This window comes from Dromaius novaehollandiae, chromosome 3, assembly GCF_036370855.1.
Source record: "Dromaius novaehollandiae isolate bDroNov1 chromosome 3, bDroNov1.hap1, whole genome shotgun sequence".
Classification (NCBI taxonomy): Eukaryota; Metazoa; Chordata; class Aves; order Casuariiformes; family Dromaiidae; genus Dromaius; species Dromaius novaehollandiae.
Window position 1 is genome coordinate 99,645,596 of NC_088100.1, and position 24,809 is coordinate 99,670,404.

The 24,809-nt window shown below is 37.3% G+C and overlaps 1 protein-coding gene across 1 annotated transcript in view; it reads left to right on the top strand.

Annotated features, from left to right (window-relative positions):
• Positions 1–1,298: 1,298 nt before the first annotated feature.
• THADA (THADA armadillo repeat containing) overlaps positions 1,299–24,809 on the top strand; it is a 172,027-nt gene continuing 148,516 nt past the window's right edge. The window contains exons 1-20 of the mRNA XM_064509591.1: positions 1,299–1,434; positions 1,931–2,158; positions 2,820–2,916; positions 4,650–4,744; positions 5,167–5,297; positions 8,471–8,619; positions 8,780–8,812; positions 9,773–9,825; positions 10,778–10,964; positions 11,643–11,737; positions 12,514–12,734; positions 13,653–14,344; positions 14,996–15,147; positions 15,290–15,445; positions 17,233–17,355; positions 18,314–18,437; positions 19,891–20,039; positions 21,691–21,901; positions 24,062–24,197; positions 24,494–24,630. Of these exons, the coding sequence (XP_064365661.1) occupies positions 2,841–2,916; positions 4,650–4,744; positions 5,167–5,297; positions 8,471–8,619; positions 8,780–8,812; positions 9,773–9,825; positions 10,778–10,964; positions 11,643–11,737; positions 12,514–12,734; positions 13,653–14,344; positions 14,996–15,147; positions 15,290–15,445; positions 17,233–17,355; positions 18,314–18,437; positions 19,891–20,039; positions 21,691–21,901; positions 24,062–24,197; positions 24,494–24,630 (2,920 nt within the window). The 5' untranslated portion in view covers positions 1,299–1,434; positions 1,931–2,158; positions 2,820–2,840. The remainder of the gene's footprint in view (positions 1,435–1,930; positions 2,159–2,819; positions 2,917–4,649; positions 4,745–5,166; positions 5,298–8,470; positions 8,620–8,779; positions 8,813–9,772; positions 9,826–10,777; positions 10,965–11,642; positions 11,738–12,513; positions 12,735–13,652; positions 14,345–14,995; positions 15,148–15,289; positions 15,446–17,232; positions 17,356–18,313; positions 18,438–19,890; positions 20,040–21,690; positions 21,902–24,061; positions 24,198–24,493; positions 24,631–24,809) is intronic.

The window sequence follows — 24,809 nt, forward strand, 5'->3', positions numbered from 1 at the left end:
AGCATGATGAACTGAAGATTTACTTTAGCCTTTTGGAGACTTTGCCTGCCCTGAATGAGGAGGTACTGTCCGATTAGGCTGGAGGGCTAAATCATACATATATATATATATATATATGAGGGATCACTGAGTCCCTCCTGGAATGGGAGATAGTCCAGCATTTTAAGTAGGTCACTGTGATATATAGTACCAAATAGTGGTGTCAGTGTCCCAGAAACTGCTGAAGAGAAAACAGAGGGAAAATCAACCAGCCAACAGAAAAAAAATTAAATTATTTTCTATGTATTTGGATGTGGATAAACCTTTCGCAATTCCTTTGGCCGTTATTATGTCAGAAATGGGGAATGGACTCTCATTGCCTCTAGGCACTTTGGGTTGCTATGAAAGTTACTGGTAGGTAAAAGTCAAGGAATGTTTCTGTTTTTTTCACTCTCTTTTCCATGCTAAAATGTTATTTTTCTTAAGTTTTCACTGAAACATGACTACTATGTTGTTCTGGCATTTCACAATAACCACTTTTAGAGTAAGTGCAAGATTTCTCCTTTGCTAGATATAACGTGGACTGAGGAACGACCATCTCCATTGCTTGCGAATTATGTACTTTTTTCTTAAATTATATGCAGATAGGAGTCAGATACGGGAATTGTGAAAGGCATGTCATATAGATGTTAAAATCTGAAAAAATCCGTTCTGGCTAAATATTGAATGCTTGTATACCAAAATGGCTTGTTTTTGTTAATTATTTTGCATTTGAAGAAAAAGAAAATTTAGGGGTGCTGATAAAAGCCGCTATAATGGATGAAGAAATACTATAAACAGAAACCTAAACAAATTGAGGACAATTTTCAGACAAAGTTTATTGGATTTTTACAAAGCATTTGTTGAAACCGTTTTCCGCCCTTTGAAGAAAAAAAAGAAATAATTTCTTGGGGGAACTTGCTTAGTGCTATGTGCTTGACAGGGGTTTAGGTCCCCCCTTCCCGAAATGTCATCGCTCCTGCAGTGAGGCCTGCCTCGCAGCGGCTCTGTGCAGCAAGGCTACACCACGGATTGGGCTGCGAGCCGGCGGGTGTAGCACGCGTTTAAAGCTGTTGGGGGAGCTCCGATGCGGAGCAGGGAGCACGACCCGCCGGACAGGGGTGCTACCGCTGGAAACAGCAGCTGCGGTGGGCCGCACTACGAGATACACTGACGCTACCATGGCCGGTGGTGCTTCCCCGAGAGTTAGAAACGCATTTTGAAATCAAGCCGGTTGCCACTCGTGAAGGCTGGCGATGGCGCGGCGCGGCGCGGCCGGGGCGGGGGCAGCGCCCGGCGTGGGGCGGAGCAGAGCGGAGCGGGTTGGCGGCGGCGGCAGCAGCTCCCGGCCCGCTCTGGGGCGACACGTGGTGCGAGCGAGCGGGCGGGCCGGGAAGCGGCGGGCTGCGGCCGCGGGTGAGGCTTCGCGCGGGACGCCCGGGCTGGGTGGGGGTCCCACGGGGGCGGCCCCGCGGCAGCGCTGCTGTCCCCTGCCCGCGGGCTCTGCCGGGCCTCTGCTTCGCCTTCCCGGCGCGGCCGCCCGCTGTCAGGCCGCGGCCCCTGCAGGCCCCGGCGGGCGGCGGTTGCGGCCGTTGGGGGCCGCGCGGCCCCCCTGGCCGGGAAGCCCCGGGCGCGGCCCCGGCGGGTCGGGCGGAGCGTGCCCGGTTTCGGTGGGTTAGGTGGCTGCCACGGCCGGGGTGGCGAGGGGGTTTCGCTCTCGGACAGCAGGAAAGCGCCCACCTGAATCTTCCTTCGGCGTGTGCGAGTCTGGCTTTTATCCTCTGGAGACCCTCCAAAGGCTACCGGTGCTTTCCTCTTAGTTGCCATAGCTCCGTACATGCTTTAAACAGGAAGCAGCTTGAAGGAGGGCGTGCTTTAATTACGCTTAAAACTGTGCTGTGTTCTCCCGCAGTAAAGGTTGTCCTAGCAGGAGCACCGCTGCTGCTGTCTGGATGTGCTGCCTGCTCCAAATGGCCACCTGGCCCATCTGCATGCCCTGATGTGGACACCTAACCCCGCTGTACTGCCCTGCTGGACTGGGAGCTGAGGCTGGGCTCTTCACCCCTGGACGCTGGCACTCTGGGTATATGCTGTTGTGTGATTTCTGCTGGTTGGGAAAAAGGCTGAGAGCACCTGTTAAGTGAGTCTGGGATTTTACTTTCTGATTGCTATCAACTTTGGCTAGATATTGAACCCTTAAGACAGAGAGACTGTAGTCCACATTATGTTTCCATTGACTTAAAGAAGAAAAGTAACCAAGTAACTCACTATTTGTAACATCCTTTATTGTTAATGCAGAAATTCTTGATATGTTAAAAAAAAACCAAACCCCACTTTACCATGTAGTTGTAGTTTTACAGTAATGCAGGTTAGGTAAGTTTCAAAGGGTAGAGCAGGTAAAGCAGACCAGCTAAAGTTTAGTGGTGTAATTCCAGTGCATCCAAGTTCTATTTTCAAACTGTGATCCAGGGTCGTGTTGTAGTCTGTGTAACAGTGGAAGTAAAAACTCCAGTTTGTCATTCATCCCACAAATCTTGAAATCATGTTTTCTGTTTCTTCGATATTGTGCCATGAAGCCTTGGTGAATTTTGGACAAAATGCATGGAATTGTTGAAGGTGCTAAAATGAAAGTGAGCTACTATCTTGTTTAAAAAAAGCAATAATTGCATAGATAATAGAATAAATATTATTTCAGGACAGTGGAAAGGCCATTATCATAGGAAGTATTTGTAATTATGCTTTTAAACTCTGTGTGTATGTGTATATATGTATATGTATGTATATATTTATATTTTGAGCAGGTATATCTTTACCAGACAAAAATGGTTTTAAAGAAGAAAAAAGAAATTGAGGTTGATGCATTCTTTCTTGATGGTCAGCAGCTTGAAAAACTTCGGAGTAAGTTTTTTTTTTTTCCTAAAATAATTTTGGGCAATTTCTCTTTCCGTTAGTAGAATCCCTTTGAGTAGCTACTGAAAATCGATTTTCTTTTTCTTGTTACATTTTATTATTAATATTTTATTTGTGATATTTTGGAGTTGTTTTTTGTATGCCTCTTTATTATAATGACTTCTGTCTTTGGAAGAGTTAAAAGAATTTTAGATCATGGTATCTTTAGTCTGAAAGCTCTTGCAGGCATATAAATCAGTGGCATGCCAAGTATTAGTCTTAATATGTGGGATAATACTGAACTTCTGTCTTTCTGTTTATTGTGCTTGTTATCTTTTCGTACGTGGTTCTGATGTCATCAGTCAAAAGGGACTCTTCAAGCGTGTGTGGGAGGAATCAGAGTAACAATGAAGTCTAATACATGAGTGTGTTTTCCCTGTCTTTGTGTTTTCCGAAGTTAATTTGATATAAAATGCTGTTCAAATGCTCTTGTGTTTTTTCTGATATAAACTTCTGATTATATTTATTTAAAAAAAACCCTAAACTCCAAAACTAATGATAAAAGAGATGAATGCTAATCTTCCTGTGAGTTCCTGACTTTTAGTCTTACAGATGAGGACAAATGATTTACCCCTTTGTGGTCAGATCTGAGGTCATCTAGTCTAATGTTTTTGACAGTGGGCAAGACCAGTCTCACTTTTTGAACTGCCTTTAGTAGGCAGGTAGGAGAGAAAATCCTGGAACAGCCTAGGTTTCATTTTGAATTTGGCTTGTTTAGCATGAGTTATGAAGTATGCGGTTCTATGACTCTTCTAAAGTCTAGTAATTGACTACATAACTTGGGCATCTTTGTATCTCACTGATGTGAAAAGCTCAGCAGAAAATCTGTATCAGGATCTTTTTTTTTTAAATAGCAAGAGCTTTGTTTTTTCTGTCAGTCTTTTTTCTTCTTTTGGAAGAAAACAATCTGATGTTAGGACACGTGTTTTTCTGAGGGTCTGCTTCCTCTTGTCCTTCTCCTGCAATCTTTGGACAACACTTGCGTACTCTTTCTCCTAAAAGTACCTGAGAAGAGTAGGCCACTAACAGCTTTTTCTCCTGTCACACTTGGCATTTAGCCTCTTGTCCAGTGAGAGAAGCAAACCAGTGCAGCAGTGTGTCGTTGCACTTCTCTTTGCAGTGTTGAGGCCCTCACAGCTTTTAAGACACTTGAAGTTCTAGAATCAGCTGCATTTCAAGTTTGTCTGCATAGCTTTTTAAAGTGATGTCAGAAATGTGTTTTTTTTTTCTTTTTTGTTTTGCTTGTATATAGGGTTTTGTTTAGTAATTGATAATTTGGTTTGGTTTAATTGCAATTTCTCTATGATACGATTAATCCTTTTTTGTTCTAGATGAACTTTATAAGCATACAAAACTAGCTTCAAGTTAGATGTGCATGTTACATGTTTTCAAGACCGTTTCTATGTAATCTCAAAATCTCTATGAACAGGTCTTCATATTGAAGATGAGGACCACTATTATCTTGTATATTGTTGTATTTTCTTAATTCCTATGGAAACTTGTTTTTGTTAAGAGCTTGGTTACATTACATGTGGGGTATATAGTAAGACAAAGAGGTTTGTGGTACCAGTAGGTTTACTGCAGTGGGGAAAAATGAAGAATTAAGCAGTGGTTCCTTATTATAAATTGTATATTGCTTATTGTAATTCCTTTCTAAAATGAGGTTCTTTTTCCAAATGTAGCATTTACAGAGTCTGAAGAGCAAAATCTGGCATCTCTGCTTCTGCACTGTGCCCAGCTGAGCAATGGCATCCAGCAGATTCAGTGTATTAAACAGGTAAGACTTTACCGGTGTAAATTAATGTGGTCTCTTGGAAGAAACAATACATCATGTACAGTGTTAATAGGACACACAGTTTTAAACATTACTGGCACCCGGGAAAAAGCAGTTGATACTACGGCAGGTGCATTAAGTGAAAGTGTAGTTCTGGTACTTAAATTATAGCAAGGGTTGCAGTTATTGCGAATAAGTGTGTGCAGTATCTCTAGAAAGCAAGTGACATAATGTTTCCCGTTTTTCATGTACTTAGTTTTGCTGGCAGAGATTTCTTGCAGCTTTATTCAAATATCTGAAACTAAGCAGAGTATCATAAGCAGGGGACAGATTTGCATCATATAGTTGGATAAAAAGGAATTCTACCTCTGTAATTGTTGAAGGTGTGTGCAGTTTTTGTTGATACTGTGTTCTGTTGATTATAGATTATGCCTTTGGTGAAGAAGATGGATCAAAACTCTGCATGTGATCCCATGGTTAAAGCTTGTTTGGATATTTTGGGAGAGATATATTTTTCACTGGGCATGAAGAATCCCTTGAAGAAAGTACTAGCAAGGTAACAAGATAGTAAGCTTTTATTTTTTTTTAATGTTTTCCTTATTTAGGATTAGATGAAACTGGAACAGACCTCACTAATGTATTGTGCACTTTAAATTGCTGTAGTTTAATTACTGAAATTTAGTGTTACTAATATGTAGATGTGTTTTTTTTTCTTTCCTGCTTTATTTAAACTCTTAAGTGTATCATTGGATAAAATCTTTGAAGTGAAGTGTTACTTTGATGTTACAAAGTAACGAAGTGTTACTTTGTTACTCTTTCATTACTTGAAAAATAAAACTATATAATTATCATTTGTGGATTTTAATATATAATACTGGAGTAGAAATTTAAAATACTTATCTTTACACAAAGTTTCGACTTTGACAATGTAAAGAGAAGACAGTTAAGAGGAAGCATGGCTAAACTGATTTCTTGGCCCTGTTTCTCTTGTGATTAGATTTTTCTTTTTCAAAATTACTGCTGTTTCTTTTGCTAATTTTTTACAGCCTTAATGTTTTTAAGATCCAGTGGCTTAACTGTCTGTCTTTCTATATCCAAAAACACCTGTGTCCCACTGAGAGCTGCAGGGCTTGAGTCCTGTATCTGGTTTGATGTCCGTCAGTGCTTCTCACCCCTTCGATGGTTTTTCTAGCTGTGAAATTAGGAGCTGAGTGCTTATTTAAAACAAAATGTGTTCAGTAGCTGCTCTTTCATGCTAGTGGAAAACTGTAACTGCATGCATCTTTTGGTCACAGCTCTTGCTCTTTTGGCTTCTTGTGGCACTTCCTATCTAAGCTCAATATGTGTGAATCTTTTAGAAATGTTACTTCAAAATCTGAGGCTGGCTTGAAGGAACAAGTCTGCAGAGTTATTAGGTGCATGGCTAGAAAGAAGCTTATTTTTAAAATTTTTCTTAAGGGTAGGCCGAAATGTTAAGGAGTTTCTAGGTTGGAAGATAGATGTAACAGGAAAAAAAAGCTGTATACAGGAAATACAAGTGTTTTGGGGTTTGAGAGTGAAGAATATTAGAATGTAGGTTGATTTATGTTTCGCTTGTTGCTGTATTGCTGCTAAAATTCTGTCCTTGATATAGACATTGTGTTAAAGGTGTGAGAAAAATTTTCCTTTCAGTTTTTCCTCAATTAACTCATTAAAATTATTTCAAAAGGAGATCTGGAAAAATATTCATCAGTAAGAAAAATACTAGATTTTCAAATCTAATATACTTTCTGTTCTTCTTATTTATTTCTTTAACCACACCTACTACCAAACTACTCTTATTCATAGTGAAAAATGTGAGTTCCAATTTTAGCACAGGAAAGAATCCAAGCCAGATAAGGGCTTATAATGCAAAAGCTGGGGTATATATACTTTTTTCCTTTAAAATATTTTATCTTCTTCTTGATGCTATAATTTATTTTTGATAGTCTTAGATAAACAGAGTTGCCACAGACAAAATGTTATGCAATGTGATTAAAGTTTGAATTCAGAAGAAGAAAACCTGTGAGAGGTTCAACCTACTAGTTTTTATGCAGCTCTAATCAACAAAATCAAGAGAAACAGACAAACTAGACTTTTTCCAAACAGAGGCACAGTAATAAGACTGACTGGATGTTGAAGACTTGAGAATTATCTTGGATTCCAGTGGCAAGTGATGATTTGAGTTCATTAAACCAATTTTTCCTGCTTAAGTAGAGTAGAACAGCATCTCGAACACGTGAGGAATTGGCTAGCTTGCCAAGTATGGGAGACAAGCACTCTGATACTTGACCCGTGAAATAAAATCTTAGTTGTTACCTGCTATTCTTCTGACCTGTAACCTTCAGTGTAAGAAAGTATTATGGTCATCAAAAAGACAGTGGTTTTCGAGATGTAAAAATTGTCTTCATTTTTCTGCTTGTTTCTGCTTTATAATTTAATTGTTGCAGTATTTTTGTTTCTTTTTAATTAATGCAAAGTGAAGATACTATTAATCTTGCAGTCTTCCCCATTGTCAAACTGTATGAAGAGTAGGTATAATATTTGTTTTCCTATCGTTTTTTGGATTTCAACCTTCTTGTATTCCTATTCTCCCATAAAATACTATTTTTGAGGAAGAAAAAAACTGCAATGTTTTCAGCAAACCAAACTACTAAGTTATTGTTTATAGGCAACTTGGAAAGAATCTTCAGAGACAATGAAAACACTGGGAATGTGAAAGAAGTCAGGAGATTGTATCTCCTTCTCTCTCTATTCATCCTACTTCTGTGTGCGAGTGACACTGTGATGAGGCACAGTGAGGTTCCTAAATCTTCAAATCCAGGGAAGGCCTAAGGAAAGGGCTTATCCAGGAGTGTTACTTCACAGATACAAAAGTAAGCTGATTCCCTCTGCAACTTTTTGCTCCAGTAAACTAAATCCTTATGAGGCACTGCATTTGGAGAGGAGCAAATGTAAATAAAATCTCCTCAAGCTGCGTTAGCTTTTAATCAGTTATATGCAGTTTAAGTAAATACACTGCATATAGGGAATGGGAATTGAGTCCCTCCAAAAAATACAGGGAAGCTATCACATATGCTTTTTCATTAACCATTCCAGGGATTATTTCTGCAGGGATCTGAGATTATTTTTGTGCATCAGATCAGTTCATCATCAGTGTATCAAGTCTCAAGTTAATTAATTCTCTTTAAAGCAGAGAGCTGGTTTAAGCATGATGTCCGTGCTTGAAGTAAGAAACATTCCTTAACCATTATTGAAATCTATGTATTTTGGGATGAGAAGGAATGTAGAACATAATAACAAAGGAGATTTCTAAGTAGCTTCATGTCCTTTAAGTATTCCAGAAGGGATAGAAAAAACCATATCTGGATGTTTTTGGAGCCTCCTTCTGTAAACTTCGAAGACTAGAGATTGAATTTTCTGACTGTGAAACCAGAGGGGGATGCTAGTAAAAATGGTGCCAGTCTTTGAAAAGATTTAATTTTATTTTTGTTCTTGCTTTTTTTTTTGAATGCTGTAGGCCTCAATCCTATAATTTGGCAGATGTAGTAGATCTTTGCATTTGGACATACCACAAGGAGAGTGCTGCTCTCTTCATACAGGAATCAACATCTGTCTATTAGTGGAGCATTAATTGGCACTGACTTTAGTCAAGTGGATATTTAATCTTCAGTTTGAGATAACTGATAATGCTGTTTCTTACTGTTGTAGTTCACTAAATGGTCTTCCCGAACAGTTCATGACAGAAGCTGTACAAAGCTTTGTATGCTGCCTTGGAGAAGAACTGAAAACAGCAGACATATATTTGTATAGAAAAGTATTGGACAACCTTGCTTCCTGTATGGAAGACTTCAGCATAGGTATGATGACATGGAGTATATTGTCTTTTGTTTTAACTTTCTCAATTTGTTTTGCATCTTGGTGCAGTATTTAATAGTAGTGATGACATGTTTTTCCGTATAAGATGAATAGATTCTCTGGCAAGTATGCACTAGTAAAAATGTATTTTCTCTCCTCTAGGTAAAGCAAGCATTAAGAACCTATTCAAAGAAGGTAAAGTTATGTTTATAGTAAAATAAATTTGGTTTTATATTATTTTTGGGAGGGAGAAATAGTGTGAAGGAGGCATAAAGTGTTAAAATCTGCCAGATCTGCTGTCTTCCTGGTTCATTTTTAATAACTTGTACCCTCACATATTTAGCACTGTAAACAATATTTGAAGGTTGTTTTGTTTGAGTTCTGAGTGTTCTTTTCTTTCCCACTTAATGTAATTATTTTTTTTTTTAACATGGAATTTCCCATGGTTTGTACCTTTTTAATATTCAGAGGTGAACCTTGCTTTACTGAGCAACCAAAGGTACAAATCTGAAGAAATACTAGTGAGTGATTCTTAAAGGGCTGTCGGAGTTGCTGCTACTTCATGTGAAGCATTCTCTTCTGTATGCCCCATACTGGAGTTGAATGTGATAACACTCAGCTGCTCTTGACAGGAGCAAGCTAAGATCTGCTGTGATATGTATTTTATTTGGCAATAGTTTTGCAGAAGTCTGATCTGCCAGTAAAACAGTTTATTATTGAGTCTTGCTGATTCAGAGTCACTTACTGAATGTCTGGAATTTATGGGATAACTTGATGTTTTGTGCCCTCAGAACGCTGATAAAGTTCACAGGTTCCTGTGGACTTTTTCATTGCTGCTCATTGTAAGGCTCTGTCTTTCAGCTTTTCATTGGGGAACCAGAACTCTTAATACCTCACAGGATTAGGCCAAGTGGGCTGGCAACTCTTGTTTTGTACCAGGCTGTTGCAAAACAACTTGAGAATTTAATTTAGCATTGCTTCTCTGAGTCTATACTGAAATTTCAGTTTAATTTTGTTATGGAGTGAAAGAAACACCACTATACGGATAACTTTTCATTGTGTCTGGGCATGTTTGTGCTTGTGTGATTGCTTTGTTGGAATTTTTCTGTTCTATTTCTCTTTTAAATAAATTCGTACCATAATTATTTTCACTAGTGCTTCAGTTTCTGCAGAAGTCTCTGCTTGACATACAGGAAGAAAACAGGCAAGTGAATTCACTATAAGCTGTATTTTATCTGTTTTCATTACTTTCTTGCAAGAAAATTTAATACGGGATTTCACTTTGATAGCCATGCATTCATGAATGATGAAAATGTCATTTTAGAGTGGTATGTGTTTCAAATACAAAAGATGCTGATGAGTTTCGTTTCTTACATGACAATATGATGGTATTAAGAGAAGAGAGGAAAAAAATTTAAAGGTGGTTGTATCTAAGACACTGATACTGTGTTAGAGTTACTACTTTTAAGGGAGGCCTTTGAATTGCAGTTTTACTATTTGAATTGTGACTGAACACTGTAATTGATACACTTATTAAAATTCAAGTACCAAATAATATTCTTTCACTTTTCCTGAGTGTCTTACACAGTACTGATAGTCTTTTCAGACTCTTACCACAGTCATCATTTAATATTTTGAAGTTTTCCAGCATTGCATAAAGTATAGTCTCTTCACTCTAGTCCCTTATCATATACCCAGAGGAGAAGGGTGCTTAATGGAGTGTTTTGTATTTTAAAAATTCACATGTCTGTGTCTGTCTTCACATTAGAAGAAAATTTAATCATCGAAATATGGTTCACGCTTGGAGGAACTCTTTGAGAAAGTGAGAAAGGACTGGCACTGCGTTCCGTCCACAGTCTTTAGTTTCTGGAAGAGTTCATCTCTGCTCAGGCAGAATGAAATGGGTGAAGAGATTGTCATGGGAACCTACAGAAACTGTAGCAGAATTTGTCATTATTTTTGTTAACTTCATTTTAAAACACTGTCCTTGAATCTGCTTCTTGGTTTTCCTCTAGTTACATATCTGGTCAATTTAAGCCATAAGTTAGTTTTTACTGTTAATTCTGTCTGAAGTTGGCAAAATATGATTTTCTAGGGATCATAAGAAGGATAGTTTTCATTTACTTTCCTTGTGTGTACATGTATTCTATTTCCAGAAAGAATAATGGAAATCGTATTGTTCAGACTCAGCTGATGCACGATTTATTGGTGGCCATTAAAGTTTCAATGATGCTTGTACAGAAATTACAAGAAAATGTTCAGGGAAGTCTTTGGAAAAATCCTGACTCTTTTATCTGGCAAAGTATGTGTGGTTTACTGAAAAGCTCCACAAACTTCCTAATGGATGGTAAGATTAGTAATATTCAAAAACAATGGAATTTTTTTTTTGTTCAGTCACTTTTACTGTCTTTTTAGTAAATGCAGCTTGTATGTGGAAAAACTTCTTTTATCTTAAATGGAAGTTGAACTGCTGAGGTTGATGGGAGTAGGAGTAGGTCTTCTGGTAAGCTGTGATTTGTAGGTTATAATTTTGGAGTGTAGTTCAACTTGTCCAGTTATGTCCTATTATAACAAGATAAATAAACCCAGTTGCTAGTACTTTAAAAATGAACAGAAGACTTTTGGGACTTGCCAAATGTGTATTTTTACCAAAAGTTTGTATGTATGAATTATGCTATCAGAACTATTTATTGGTGTTCTATAACTAATCATATTTATTTTCTATACAGATACTATTTTTGTACAATAGGATTTAATATAAACATGAATAAGCTCTGCCACAGTGTTCCTTTTCTGACTGTGCAGTTCTGTGTTTTCCATCTGTTAAAAGATGGTAATAGTTTCCTATTATGCTGGAGTATAAATTTGTTAATGCTTGCAATTCATTTGGACACTACAGATATGTGGCTGTATAACCACAAGTAGTCTAAGAAAATTAAGTACCATCTTTATAATTTTGATATATAGTTTCTAGCACACAATGCTTGCTGCAATTCAATGCAAAATGTCTTTCTCTACCATATAGAAACTCTCCTGCAGACTGTTCAGACTACCTCAGGACTGGCCTTCATTCTCTTTACAAAAACTATGTATGAGCCACCTGAAGAGTTACCTTCTTTGGTAAGTGTATTTTCTTCTCTTAAGGCTGTGAAATATCTTAGTGTCATTAACTAATAAAATCAAGCTGTTAATGCTCCAAGGTCTTCTTGCAGTTTTACCTTTACACGTTCTTTTCAGTTATTAAGTAGCCTTCACATGCTTCAATCCTTATCTCCTCCTCCTTGGTCCTTAGGCAATACCAAAGTGATATAAGTAACAAAGGAAATCAGGTAAGAGGACTCTGCAGCACCTAAACTTCCCATACAGAATCTTGATTGCAGTCCCTGTCATGGCTACTTACTGCTTCACTTTTAAAGTTGAGAGGAGGGGGCCCTGTACTTTCAACCCTTTTTCAGGCACGTAGGGTGTGGTTAATAACATCTAACATTTTTAGTTGTCCGTATCTGAGCTAGTGACTTAAATGCTCTGTATAGTTGGGTACTTCTGAAATACGGTTCATACAAATGAAATAGGTTGTGTGCAGAGCAGGCTTTTCTAAAGCATGATCCCCTACTAGGTGTAAATGGGACTTATAAGGACATGATTCTTACTTCCAGTGTCATTTAGAAGGTTTGTTAATACAGACAGGAGTACCCACCACCCTCTGTATGAGGCTTTTGTTGGTGTGTAAACCCTTTGTTGTTCTCTTACTGAAATAGCAAGACAAGATTTTTGAATTATATAAGAAAAACAAGTTGTGAGAAATCCGTTCAGATCTTCTAACATTTGCAGTTATGCACGGTGTAGCTTTTCGCCCGTGCTAAGATACTATAATATATTTCATTTTGCTGTTACAGGTCAGTGACTTGCTTCTTGGATCAGTGAAACATACAGGCATACCAGCATGGTTTGTGAGTAACTGTGGGATTCTCTGTACTGAAGAACTCTCTGACTTGGTCCTCCTCTTTCTTTGTCATGGAGCACTGGCTATGCTGGAATGGAAGAATGGCAGTATGGGTGAAAATGGAGAGAAACTATTACTAGATATTGCATCAGTCTTGTTGTCTTTGAGTTCAAAGTAAGTCTGTGTTTTGATTCTATTTTGTTTACCTTTTTAAAAAATCTTTCGCATGTATGTATGGCTTACATAGTCTAAGTGTAATAAAGCTTTGACATTTTCAGTGTGATAAATCTAGTTTGTGACACATCTTGTAATTTTTTTTAAGATATTCAGAATAATTCTACAAGTTTAAAAATAAAATACCTTGATATTGCATAGATAATTATAAGTTACAGCTTTCTCTTGTACGTTAAAATGAAATACTGCATTTCTAATGTAAGTAGGATTTGTTTTCCATCTGTCTGGTGTTTTAGGGTATGTCAGAACCGGTTGCTATGTAGACAGATAAACCTTAGATTCAGAACATCACCTCTTCTGGTCTCTGAAGTACAGAAGACAGCAAAGTGTTCCAATGAATGGAATACTTGTAACCAAAATATTAATCTCACTTCACGCTTTGACTGCTCACATCTGATAGGCTGTCTGCTCAATTGGAAAGGAGATCAAAACGTGGCGTGTATACAGTTCAACTGCTAGCAGTTCATGCCTTGGAGGTCATTTTTAAAAGGACAGGTTTGTGATTTCGTGTTTGCACACAGAGTTCTCAAGTTCTGTGTTTTTATGTAGCAATGAAAAAACTTGCCTCATCTTCAAGAGCAGTGCAATAACTATTGGCTTATCAGATGGTTTATTTAGGTGGTTTTAGCTGTGACCAGTTAACAGCAGGTCAGGTGACTGAACATATAATTTGCAACATCACTCGCATTTTGTATTACATTTGTTGTATTCAGTGTATGGTTAGTTTCCTTACCTGTTTTAGTGTAAGAGAAATTAATGTGATGAATAATTGTTTTGAAATAGGTCTTTAATATACGATAACAGTGACAAACAGAAATAGTTGATTGTTTTCATTTTTTTGTTTATTCTTTTTAAAAGGTTAAAAGAATCCAGTATGGCAACGTCTTTGTCTAGAATCCTTGCTATTTGGACTAATTCAGCACTAGATGCCCTTGTTTCATGCTCCCCAAATCTAAAAATCAGTCTTAATGGGAACTCGGACATAACTGGGAAGATGCTGGAATATGTTTACACACACTGGGAAGACCCCCTGGATGCTGTTAGACACCAAACCAAATTGATATTCAAGAATCTTCTTTGGATACACCGAACCACCATTAGTGGATCTGATGAAAAATCAGACCTGTTCTTTGCAGGGTTGACAAGGAGTTTGCTAAGTTTGGAATGGCATGTGAAAGGGAAATATGCTTCTCTTGTCTGTCTTGTGGAGTGTTTGGGCACTGAAAATATATTACAGTTGGACCGAACAATTCCAGTACAAATCTTGGATGTGATGAATGATCAGTCTCTTGCACCCTATGCTAGTGATCTTTTGGAAACCATGTTTATAAATCATAAAGTCCATTTTATCTCAAGTTTTCAAGAAAGCACCTGGATTGACCAGTGGCATGACACCTGGGTTTCTCCTCTTCTTTTAATACTATGTGAAGGGAACCATGACCAAACTACTTACATAATAGATTACTATTTACCAAAATTGCTAAAATGTAGCCCTGACAGCCTGAACTACATGATTAAAATACTTCAGGCTTCTGCTGATGCTAATCTTGGTAAGGAAATAAATATCATATTTGTAGTTACAGTGATTAAAAGATAGGAACCTAGTTTCTGATTTATTATTTTTGTAAGAGTTAATTTGAGAGAGAAATTCCAGATGTTTATTGATCACTGTCAGTGTTTCAAGGTAGAATTCATTATAATAGTGAGTGGCTTCATGTCTTCATGCCATGAGCAAAACAGTTATTATTCTGTAGGTGACTTATTATTTTCTTTACTTACCAATTTTTGGTTACTTTTTTTTTTTTTAAAGAAACAATTTTCGTATTGCATGTTTCTTACACAACACAGATGTAAGAACACAGCTGTTGTAGATGTTATCTTCTAATATGTGGATGCAAGATTTATGCTTCTTATGTAGTTTTTGACATAATTGAGTGTAATCTTCAAATAGTGGCTTGTGAGACACCACAGGGACTCTTTTTCCTAGTGGTATACTCAAGAAAAAGCCTTTTGTGAGCCAGGCAATTTAAACCAAGTTAAGTTTATGATAGAATATTTCTTTTGGGATTTGTGGGGGTAGAGAGAAAAAGAGAGGGGAAGGGTAATGCATTGGAAATATGTGGAGTTTTTGACAAGCATTGCAGTTAGCACATCGATTATTGTGTTAATCAGGCTATAATTACTGTTTTTTTTTGCTATAGGCTCTCGCAGTACCAGAGGAGCTCTTGGAGCGCTGATGGCATGCCTAAGAACAGCCAGGGCTCATGGACACCTGGAACTTTCAAATATCATGAGGGGTGGTCTTTTATCATCTGAATGTATAAAGCAGGGTCTAGTTCATCAACACAATCAGGTAGAGAGACAAAATTGTTTTCGTGTCTTCAAACTGGAAGAATTGTTTAAATCCTAAATACTGTTTCAGCATCCTTTTAAAACATAAGTATATTTATAGGTGTCTGTTACTCTTTTGTGGTTAACATCTGAATATCTTTCAGGTTTGCATTGATGCTTTAGGTTTGCTTTGTGAAACTCTTCGTAGCACGGAAATTGTGTCTGTGGAAGAAATGCAACTAATTCAGTTTTTTATTACTTACAACTTGAATAGCCAATCTCCTTCAGTGAGGCAGCAGATGTGTTCTTTACTGAGAAAGGTAATTTAAAAGTATAAACAAAATGTTCCATGTGCTTATTTTATTAGTTATGCAGCATTTAAAAAAATTTTTTTATACTGAGTGTGCTGTGAAGTTGCTTATCCAAAAGAGTAGAAGCTCTTGGACCAGGACTATGTTGCGTTTATTATGCAACTGAATGATGATAAGTCATCCCAGAAGAGGATGGCTTAAAAAAAATCAAGACACAACTCGATCATGGGTAGCAGTGAGTGTTACTTAACCTATCAGTGTATGTTTAACTATGGCAAGTGCAAAGCAGTGTGACCTAGAGTAAACAATCAACATTATAATGCTTTTATTGTGGACCGAGCACATTTTTACTTAGACTTATCATAGGTCAGGCAGATTCACAGTCACTTAATCAACCTCAGCAACCTGACTGGGAAGACAAGGCAGAGGAATACGAGGAAACACTTGTGGTTAACATGATGTGGTTGTGCTGCTAGAGCGGTGGCCTCACCATCATCAGTTCTGGTATTTTCATAAAAGAGAATTTTAAGATGTTATTTGTAAAAGGAGAATTTTGTGAGTGTTTATGGAGATTTGCTCTAAACCACGAATGAGGCAATGAGAAAAAGGCATGTATAGGAAACTCATCATGTAGACATGAGACTAGCATCCTTGGCCTGCTAGAGGAGGTGATGAACTGAGAAGGACTTTAAAAGTGAAGATCAGCAGTTTCAATTGGGATTTGTACAAAAGAGGGTGTCCATAGAGGTGTTCAGAAAAAACAGTGAGTCAGTTAAAGATATGGGTTAAGAGAGTGGCTTATGTATTGGTATTTTGAATGTACATAAGCAGTGCAAAACTGTCAAGGCCAACCAAGAAGGTGTTGCTGTGGCAGCTTGCTTTTGAGAATGTTGGCTCTGTGCTTGTTTAGAAAGATGAGAGCATAGTATGGTGAAAAGGACAGGAGAAACGAGAGGACAATAGCTTAGTGAGGACCGATTTCAACAAATGACTCTTTAATGATGGGGAGAACTGACTTGTGAGTATCTGTTAATTGAAAGACTTGAGGCCAAGGAAGTCTACAAAGATTGAATGTATCAACATTGTAGAAGCTGCCAGGATCGCTGTTGGGAGATGTGGAAGGAGGATGTGGGTAGGATGAAGAAATCATGTATACGCAGAGAACATTCTGGAAGATGTTGTTAGTAAATGAGAACAATGTGGAAGGAGAAGATAATTAGTTGGAGAGCTAGCAGGGAAAAATGAGGGAATAGGCTTGGCAGAAACAAAAGAGCAGAAGCTCAACTCTTTCCACTCTTGCCTCATGCAGAGTAGGGGAAAATTACATTAGAGGAAACTTAATAAGAAAGGAAATAACGTTACTGGGGAGTAACAGAGCTGGGGAAAGCACTCCTGAGATGAGTCAAGCTCTCTCTATAGGAGAGACTGAAGTTATAAAAAGGATGTGCATTAATTGAGCTTTTTTTTTTTTATGGAAGGAGCTGAAAACAAAAGATGAAAATAAGAGAAAATGAAGAGAGGTGGGAGGGAAAGACTAGGTATGAATTTAAGGAGGGTGATGGAAATAGATGTAGGAGGTGCAGAGGGAAGGGAAAAAGGGTGGTTGTGAGAGATGGGGAGTAAAATACTCAGACTTGTTTGGAGCTGAGAGAAGGATCAATTCTGTATTACACTGCATGCATACCTTTTAAAAGCTACAAGCAATAAGATCTGGAAATTAGGCTGAAAATCCCCCTTCCCCTAATTTAACTTTCAATGACTCTTGTATCAGCTATGTTTTGCTTGTGTTTTAAAAGTTATTTTGTAGGATACAAGAAAGTTCCCAGGTGCTTTATAAACTGGAGCAAAATAAAACCAAGCAAGAGTTACTTGAAGACTCAACTAAGTGGGATCCTGTGGGGATTTTGCAGCAATATAAAGTAAGTAAATATAAAGTGAGTTAGACTGCTAGAGACACAGATGATAAAAAAATAAGAGGTATGATGGCGTTTCTGAAAGGTAGCTAATCATTCTTGAAAACACCTGGTATGTTAGGCAGTGTCTGCATTAGCAAATATTCCTGTGGAGAAGGAGCAAATCTTGTTAAGCAAAAGAGGGCTGAGGACCCAATGTCCACACTGAATGTACTTGTGGGGGTTTTGGACTAACTGTAGTCTGATCTCATGAATTGAGTACCCATTACTATTTGGAGGGATCTTTAACCTTAATTTTGTCCAGAAGCAATCAAGTTTACCTGCTGAGGGACTGCTCCGTGATGTGAACAGAAGTGGCAATAAGTGGGGTGACTGGAGATGCGCCACCAAAATGCTCTCCTGATCCAAATCAAAATCTTAATGTGAATGTCTTGTTAGCTATGAGCAGTTCAGTGCTAATTAGTAAGTTTTAAATGGTGTGATTTACTTGGGCTTGAAATGAAGGTCTCTTGAGCATCAGCCTTCTGCTAGTTCTCTAAAATACTGAGAGAGCGAAGGTCAGAGCTTCGGCACCAAGTTTTTAGTATGAAGAATTCTTTTGTATTTGTCCTCCTTTTTTGCTGTTTAAAGTCCCATGTAATCAGTTTTTCTGCGTTGCACCATTTTTCTGTTCAGTTCTGCTTTTCTTGCTCAACTACTTTTCTAGGTTTTAATATAGCAGCGATCTTTTTGTGGGATTGGTGAAACTGCTTAAAAAAAATCCTTGAATCTTTACTCTACTCTAGGAAACAAGAAACTTGTCAATACCACAAAGGTAGTCCTCCAATCCTCCAAAGTAAATTATAAGATCATAATTTTGCTGCATAGCACTTTAAAGCAGAATATCTAGAATTCAATTGCTAAATAAACTTTTGTTTGTAAGGCAGTAAACAAACTGTTTTAACGTATCCTTTATTATCTTCAGGTTTTCATGTCATCTGTATGTGACAGACTTTTTGAAGCACTGTTTCCTGGTTCATCCCACGCAACCAGATTTTCTACATTAACTATTTTAGGATCAGTAGCAGAAATATTTTCTGCTCAGAAAGGTGAGAGACCTAATTTATAGGGTGTAGGATTGGTGGGGGGGTAGTGAGGAAACCTATTTTATGTGAACTAGTTAGCCTTTGCCAAAGTAAAACAATTATCTTAATACTTGATTTCTGTGTGGTTTCCTGTATCACTTTCACTTTATCTGAAGAAGGAATAGCAAGTTTTAATGGAAAACGACATTTTGAAATTAATGCAAGTATTTATGACCTGATTAATATAGCTTTTATAAATTGGGTTCTTCTTGCCTAGAGTCTGTCTTTTTCAGCACAGAACTTTTAATCATTTTTTATTACAAAGAAATCTTTTGGACAGGATTTAATGTATTTGGTATCTTCACTTCATTCCCCTGTTCTAACCAATTGATAATATGTATTTCAAAATGGTATTACCATAAAAACTGTTAATTGAAAAGACTTACATATTTTCACAATGTTATATACTAAACAAGGAACACCTTAATTAGAAAGTTTCTTATGTTCTGTTGCTGCTGTTAACTTAAACTTTCTGTATGATGTTAGTACAACCTCAGTTCAAGAAGTATTCATTGTAGGAACCTGCCTTGAAGTATTAATGGTTTTACTAAATCTTGTATGTGGATTATGTGACCAACATAAAAGCTTGTTTTCTATCTTAAATTGTAATTTTTTTAGAAGAAATGAGTCATGTAAACTAAAACTTGATTTTGAGAGGGAGAAGAAAATGAATTCTCGCTTCTTGATGCATCTTCTTTTCCCAAACCCTTTGATAAACTATGAATGCATTCACTTCATTTTTGAGTTAGTGGTGTATTGCTACTGGGTTTTTAAATAAACAATTATTCCGACCACTGGGAATTGTATATAGCAGCTTTATGGTTTCAGAAGCCTGACATTACTTTTGAAAAGGAGATTTAGCTGTTCTTGCTTTCTCTACTGGAATATAGTGTACTTGTTTACATCTTGAAACTTCTGGCTTCTTCATAGTATTAGGTCAGTCCCCTAAAATCATGACTCCCTTAAAGCTAAATCAAAAATAAAAAATTGCAGTAACTTTCATTCTGTAGAGTTATTTTAATAACCAAAATAAAGCCCCAATGCAGTTTAAAACCTTAAAAAAGAATTATGTTCTAATATGATATATTTCTAGGAAAGGAATTTTTAAGCAAAGCTAAAATAAAGATTATTTTCAATGCTGAATTTAATGTGAATAGGTAGGGTTTTCTTGTTTGTTTTTTTTAGTGAGTTACTTTCTGTATTACTGTGAGTCTTTCTTTACATGGTAACCTTTTTCAATAATAAGCATGGCGTTATAAGACATGTTAAAGAGATACATGTATGAATGTTAAAATAGAGCTTTAGCTTAAATTTCATTTTAAAATTTCTGTTACTACAGCTAAGCAAAATGTAAATACCGTGTTTATTCTGGAAAAATTACAGCAGAATTCTTTGAGACATTGATTTCTTTGAACAGGTCAGACACAGGTTTTTCAGTTGACTCAAGAGATTGATTCTACTCGTGTCCAAACTTTGATCCAGTGTTTTGCCAGTACTTTTGAAGAAGTAAAAGTTTTAGCGTTTGAACTTTTGATTAAACTACGTGATGTTGCATTTAATTTACAGGTATGTAACTAAAAATAGTTTAAAGAGAGTGATTATATGGAAAATGAATGTTCCATCTTATCACTGACTTGAGAAGTAATAGCTGAAAATTACTTTTCTTACAGTTTATTGTTATATTACCTTTTTTGTTACTCACTTGGGAGAAGAGAGACTTAAGTGGGGGAACGGGAGAAATATTGATCAAAACTAATGTTTTTAAAAGCTGTGGCTTGATGTTAGGCAGCAGCATTAGGAGTCTGGCTTAAATATCCTTATACAGTTGTGACATGCCATGACAAGCTGCGTCATCATGCATTTTTCCAGGGCCTAAACAGTCTTCTGTTTTGTGCCAGTTTATTCAGCTGTATGGTGAATGGATCAGGAGCAGTCTCATCTGAAAAATAGACTACCAAGAAAAGCCTCCCTTCTCTGTTCCCCCTCTCCCCCCCCAAAAAAAAACCCACCCCTACACTTTTCAGCCAGATCAGTTCCTCAGTTTGTTTCCCTGCATTGCCATGGAAATGTTTATGCTGGCACAGTAAAGGTGGTAGGGTGGAGTTAGAAGTAGGTGAGGATCAAGATGACTTTTGTGCTGCTGGTCATACTGTTTTTGGTGATCTGTAGCTACTTTATGTTGTGGTTTTTATCATAGTAGAAAAAAAAGATTCAGATCATACCAAGTCTGTATTTGAAAGCAAGGGAGACTTTCTAGGTGTTAGTAAAGCAGAGGATTTGGCAACTGTTCCTCTCCAGCACTGAGGTTGAGTATTGTGCTGCTCAGAATTCTGTCCTCCTGAAGAGGCATAAACCCGCAAGTACTGTGGTAACTGAAGACTGTATCATGTTTTACTAAAACAGGTTGTTGAACCAGGTACTTGAATTAGGTACAAAGCATAATTCCTGCAAATTAGAAGTCAGCCCAAACTGTCTGAAGTAGCATTCATCCCCAGTATTTTTCTGTATATTTTTACGCAGCATCTCTCTTTACCTAAGGAGGCTTGTTTCACAAACACTTGAAAGAGTTCAGGAAGTTCATTGGGTATGACTATAAACTGTTTACTAAGCACATTGTAGTACTAGGAAAGAGTATACTCTTTGAGATATCTGTTTGAGAGCAAACTCCTTGCTTAATTGTTACTTTGTAAGAGCTTGGGGCCTTTTGATCTAGTTACTCTAGTCTCTGAAGGCATTCAGCTCTGTGTTTGTTTTCCTTCATGATTGGTCTCAGGTTTCACTTTCTGATTGTCTTTTGGATTTCTCCCAAATTTTGCTTTAATACTGATTTTGCTATTTCTTATTCCATAAAAAGGTAGTTTTAAATTCGTAACTACTGGTGAACAAATACTGCTTCCTAATAAACAATGCTGCTCTCTGATGTCCATTAGCAGATAAAACACAACATTTTGAAAATGAAAAAAGGCCTCCTGTGAAGCGCATAGGGTTTGAATGCTGTTTTATAAATGCTTGTCCCCATCCTCAACTGGTATGTAATGGTATCTTTGCTAAATACATACACCTTGTTTTGAGTGTAAGGTGTACAAAACAAGTGTTCGTTAGTAAATATGTACCAGCCATCTTTCTGAAAGGCAGATTCTCAGATTCCAGGATGCTAACTAGCTTAATTAAATCAATATGGAAGTTCAGTAAAATGAGGAATATTGTTTTATTTCAGGATTCTGAAAATCTAGAGCTCTTATTCCAAGCAGCAATGGATCTTAGCACGAGTACCAGGCCGTATGATTGTGTGACTGCTTCGTATTTGTTGAACTTTTTAGTACATCATGAAGAACTGCAGTGTATTTGTTTAGGAAAATGGATTGAACATAACTTTCAGATAGATGAAGATCGATCGATAAGCACGGTGGAGAAGAACACTTTAGCAGGTAAGTTTTGAGGGAAACTAACCACTCCCCCAGTTTCCTAAATTTATTTGAAACCTGCTTACTGCTTTTCATGAAGGCTTTTGGTAGAAAGCATAATGAGTAAGTAGATTTTTTTTTTTTTTCCTTAATGAAACTTGCCTAGATTTGAATACGGCCTGTGTAAGTGTAGTAAGAGAGCTTTATCTGTTAGCAGAATGCTTCCACCCACCTTCCCCCTGTGCATAGTTTATTTGGTACTTAAGGAGCTGGAATATGATCACTTCCTCACAGTTCCCCTCCACAAGTGTTATTACACCCTAATATTTTTGTTTATTCAGGATTTACTTTTACAAGTATTTTGAGGTTACAATCCGTTTTGATTGTTTAACTTAAAGGTGCTGTTTTGCATCCCTTTCTTCATGTATAGACTGTCTTTGGATTTTGACTTCCATTGTGTAGAGCCATACTTAGATGAGAAATATCTGGCCCTAGGAGGGCACAGGTAGTTATTTTTACCAGTACTTGACTGGAGATCTCTGCCCTGTCATGTAGTTCTCTCAGCATTCATTTAGAGGTAATTTTGACTCTGCCAGATTGGAGACCACTCCATTTTCTGTTTCTTGTAGGTTTCTGCTTGGATTTTAAACAGACTTGGTTTTGCCCTTAAGAACCCAAACCCTTAATAAGATCTTAATCTAGTGCTGTTCATCTTGAGCCTATCTCATGTTCTCTGAAGATGGCTTTCGTTATTATTTTGGTCAGAGGGAAAGTGACATCGAGGCCCCGGTACCTAGCCAGCCTTTTACACTGTTTTCTATGAGAGAAGGTGACCTTGGAGATACCTAAAGTTTTCAGTTAATATGTTTTTTATTATTGCTGCCCCTCCTCCCCCACTATATTTCTGATACTTTGTCTTAAAAAGCAGCCTGAGATGTTAGGCCTTTTGGAACTGACAGGACGATACTCTTTAGAAGGCACCTTATTTCTGTGTGCACAGGTGAAAGATGCGAGGAGCCAGCAGTCCTGGTATACCAGTCACTAGCATGAAGCTGTGTACACAAAGTGCCAGAAAGGAACCTCTGCTTCCTACAAGAGCTCACTCACGCAGAGCAGAGGTAGCCAGGGCTTGTCTGCCTAAAGTTTCTGTACTTGACATTTGCAGGGTTGTCACTCGCGACTCTGTTTGCTTGGAGCCGTTGTTCTGAGTGGTTTGCAGTCCTGGACATACACCAATACCACTGCAGTGGTTAGGCTTTGTTCACATGTGGAATATTTTTGTTTGGTTTGGTGCCTCTAAATGAAAGCTGAGAGGCTGTGTATCTGATTGATCTGGCAAACTCTTTAAACAGGCTGGCTCCAGCATTGTAACGTAATTTGCAATAAAACTGAAATTTGTAAACTCACTTGTAATAAAGCACGGAATGTAATTTGTAGTAAACTCACTATTTTTTTTTTTCTGGTGTGTGTTTGCCATTATGGGCTTCTTTGCTGATTACTTAATACTTTCTTCATATGTATTAAAATCATTGTTTTGAGACATATTTATGATTGCCATAATTGAAGCAAATGCATGGGTTATCTCATGTCTCATTGTCGTTGAGTATCTTTTGTTATTAAAGTGATCCATGGTTCATTATTAGGATTTGCAATTTATTCTGATTGCGACATTGATGTGCTGTGTGGTAAATGTATACATAAAGTAGGCATATGTATCCTTGAAAACTGGGAAGCTTCTTTAGTGGCTAACTAAAGATTTAAATATGTCTAACTGGAAGCTTTAATATTCTGCTGAAAAGTTTGTTCTACTAACCCAGCTCTAAGGGCAAAGTCTGACTTTAAATGTCTATAGGTTACTTCTCTTGACTTCATCATGAGCTGCAGGTTTGTCCCCACACATAGGATTTATCCTGCATTTTTCACAGCGGCAGATAGACTAACTTGGCTGTCACAGATATTGCTGGAATTTAGGTAACTGAAAACTGATAGGAACTTCTTTTCAAATGGACAAAAGAGTGAGAAGTATAAACAAAGAAATTACTGTGCATTTTTTTCATTGAGTTATTGTTTAAACAGGTTTTATTCTTGTTTCTTTAAGCCAGGTTGGCTTCTCAGAAAATACAAAGTGTATGTATGTATAATGTAAATCTGTGTGTGTATATATATATTTTTTTTTAATTCTAGTTATTAAGCTTTTGTTAGCGAACGTTGAGGAAGAAATATTTCAAGCCAAAAAGTCTTTGCTCCAAGCAGCAGCGTCATTCCCAATGTATGGGAGAGTGCACTGTATAACTGGGGTTTTGCAGCAATTACCTCTGAAGTAAGTAAAACATACTACCAAATAGTAAGTTTTAACTGAGTTAAGCATGCTGCCAGAGTTCTCATAAGAACATAGAAGTATACCATGTTTTTTGTATCAAATTCAGTACCTGTGTCTTTTAGCACCCTTATTAGCTTCTCTATTTGATACTTCCTTTGTATGTTTTAAACTCAGTTTTAAGACTTGTCAAAGTGTACCTCATTTACAGTTTCATAAATACTGTTGCAGAATTGTTTGTAATTTTAGTTCTTTCTTTGGAATATAAAATTATTTTTAATTCATGTTGTTTTTTGAAGTAACTTGACATTGATAACTGAGTGGAAACAAATGGTGGCCAGGCTCATTCTGATGTCGTACGAACTCTCTGGTGTAGTATCTCCAGTAGTGCAGAGCTCATCCCCAGAAGGTCTTATTCCAATGGATAGTGATTCAGGTAAAATAATTTCAAGTAGTACCTGAAGTTCTGTTTATTTTTTTTCTAGCCTGTTTCTCAATGGCTTTAGTCAGCCGAATGTCTGTAACATTAAGTTTCTTATCCTTTCATGTGTGTTTTTTTTTTTTTTTAATTGTATTTAACAGAGTACTACTGGATAAGTTACTTGTCTGTTCTCG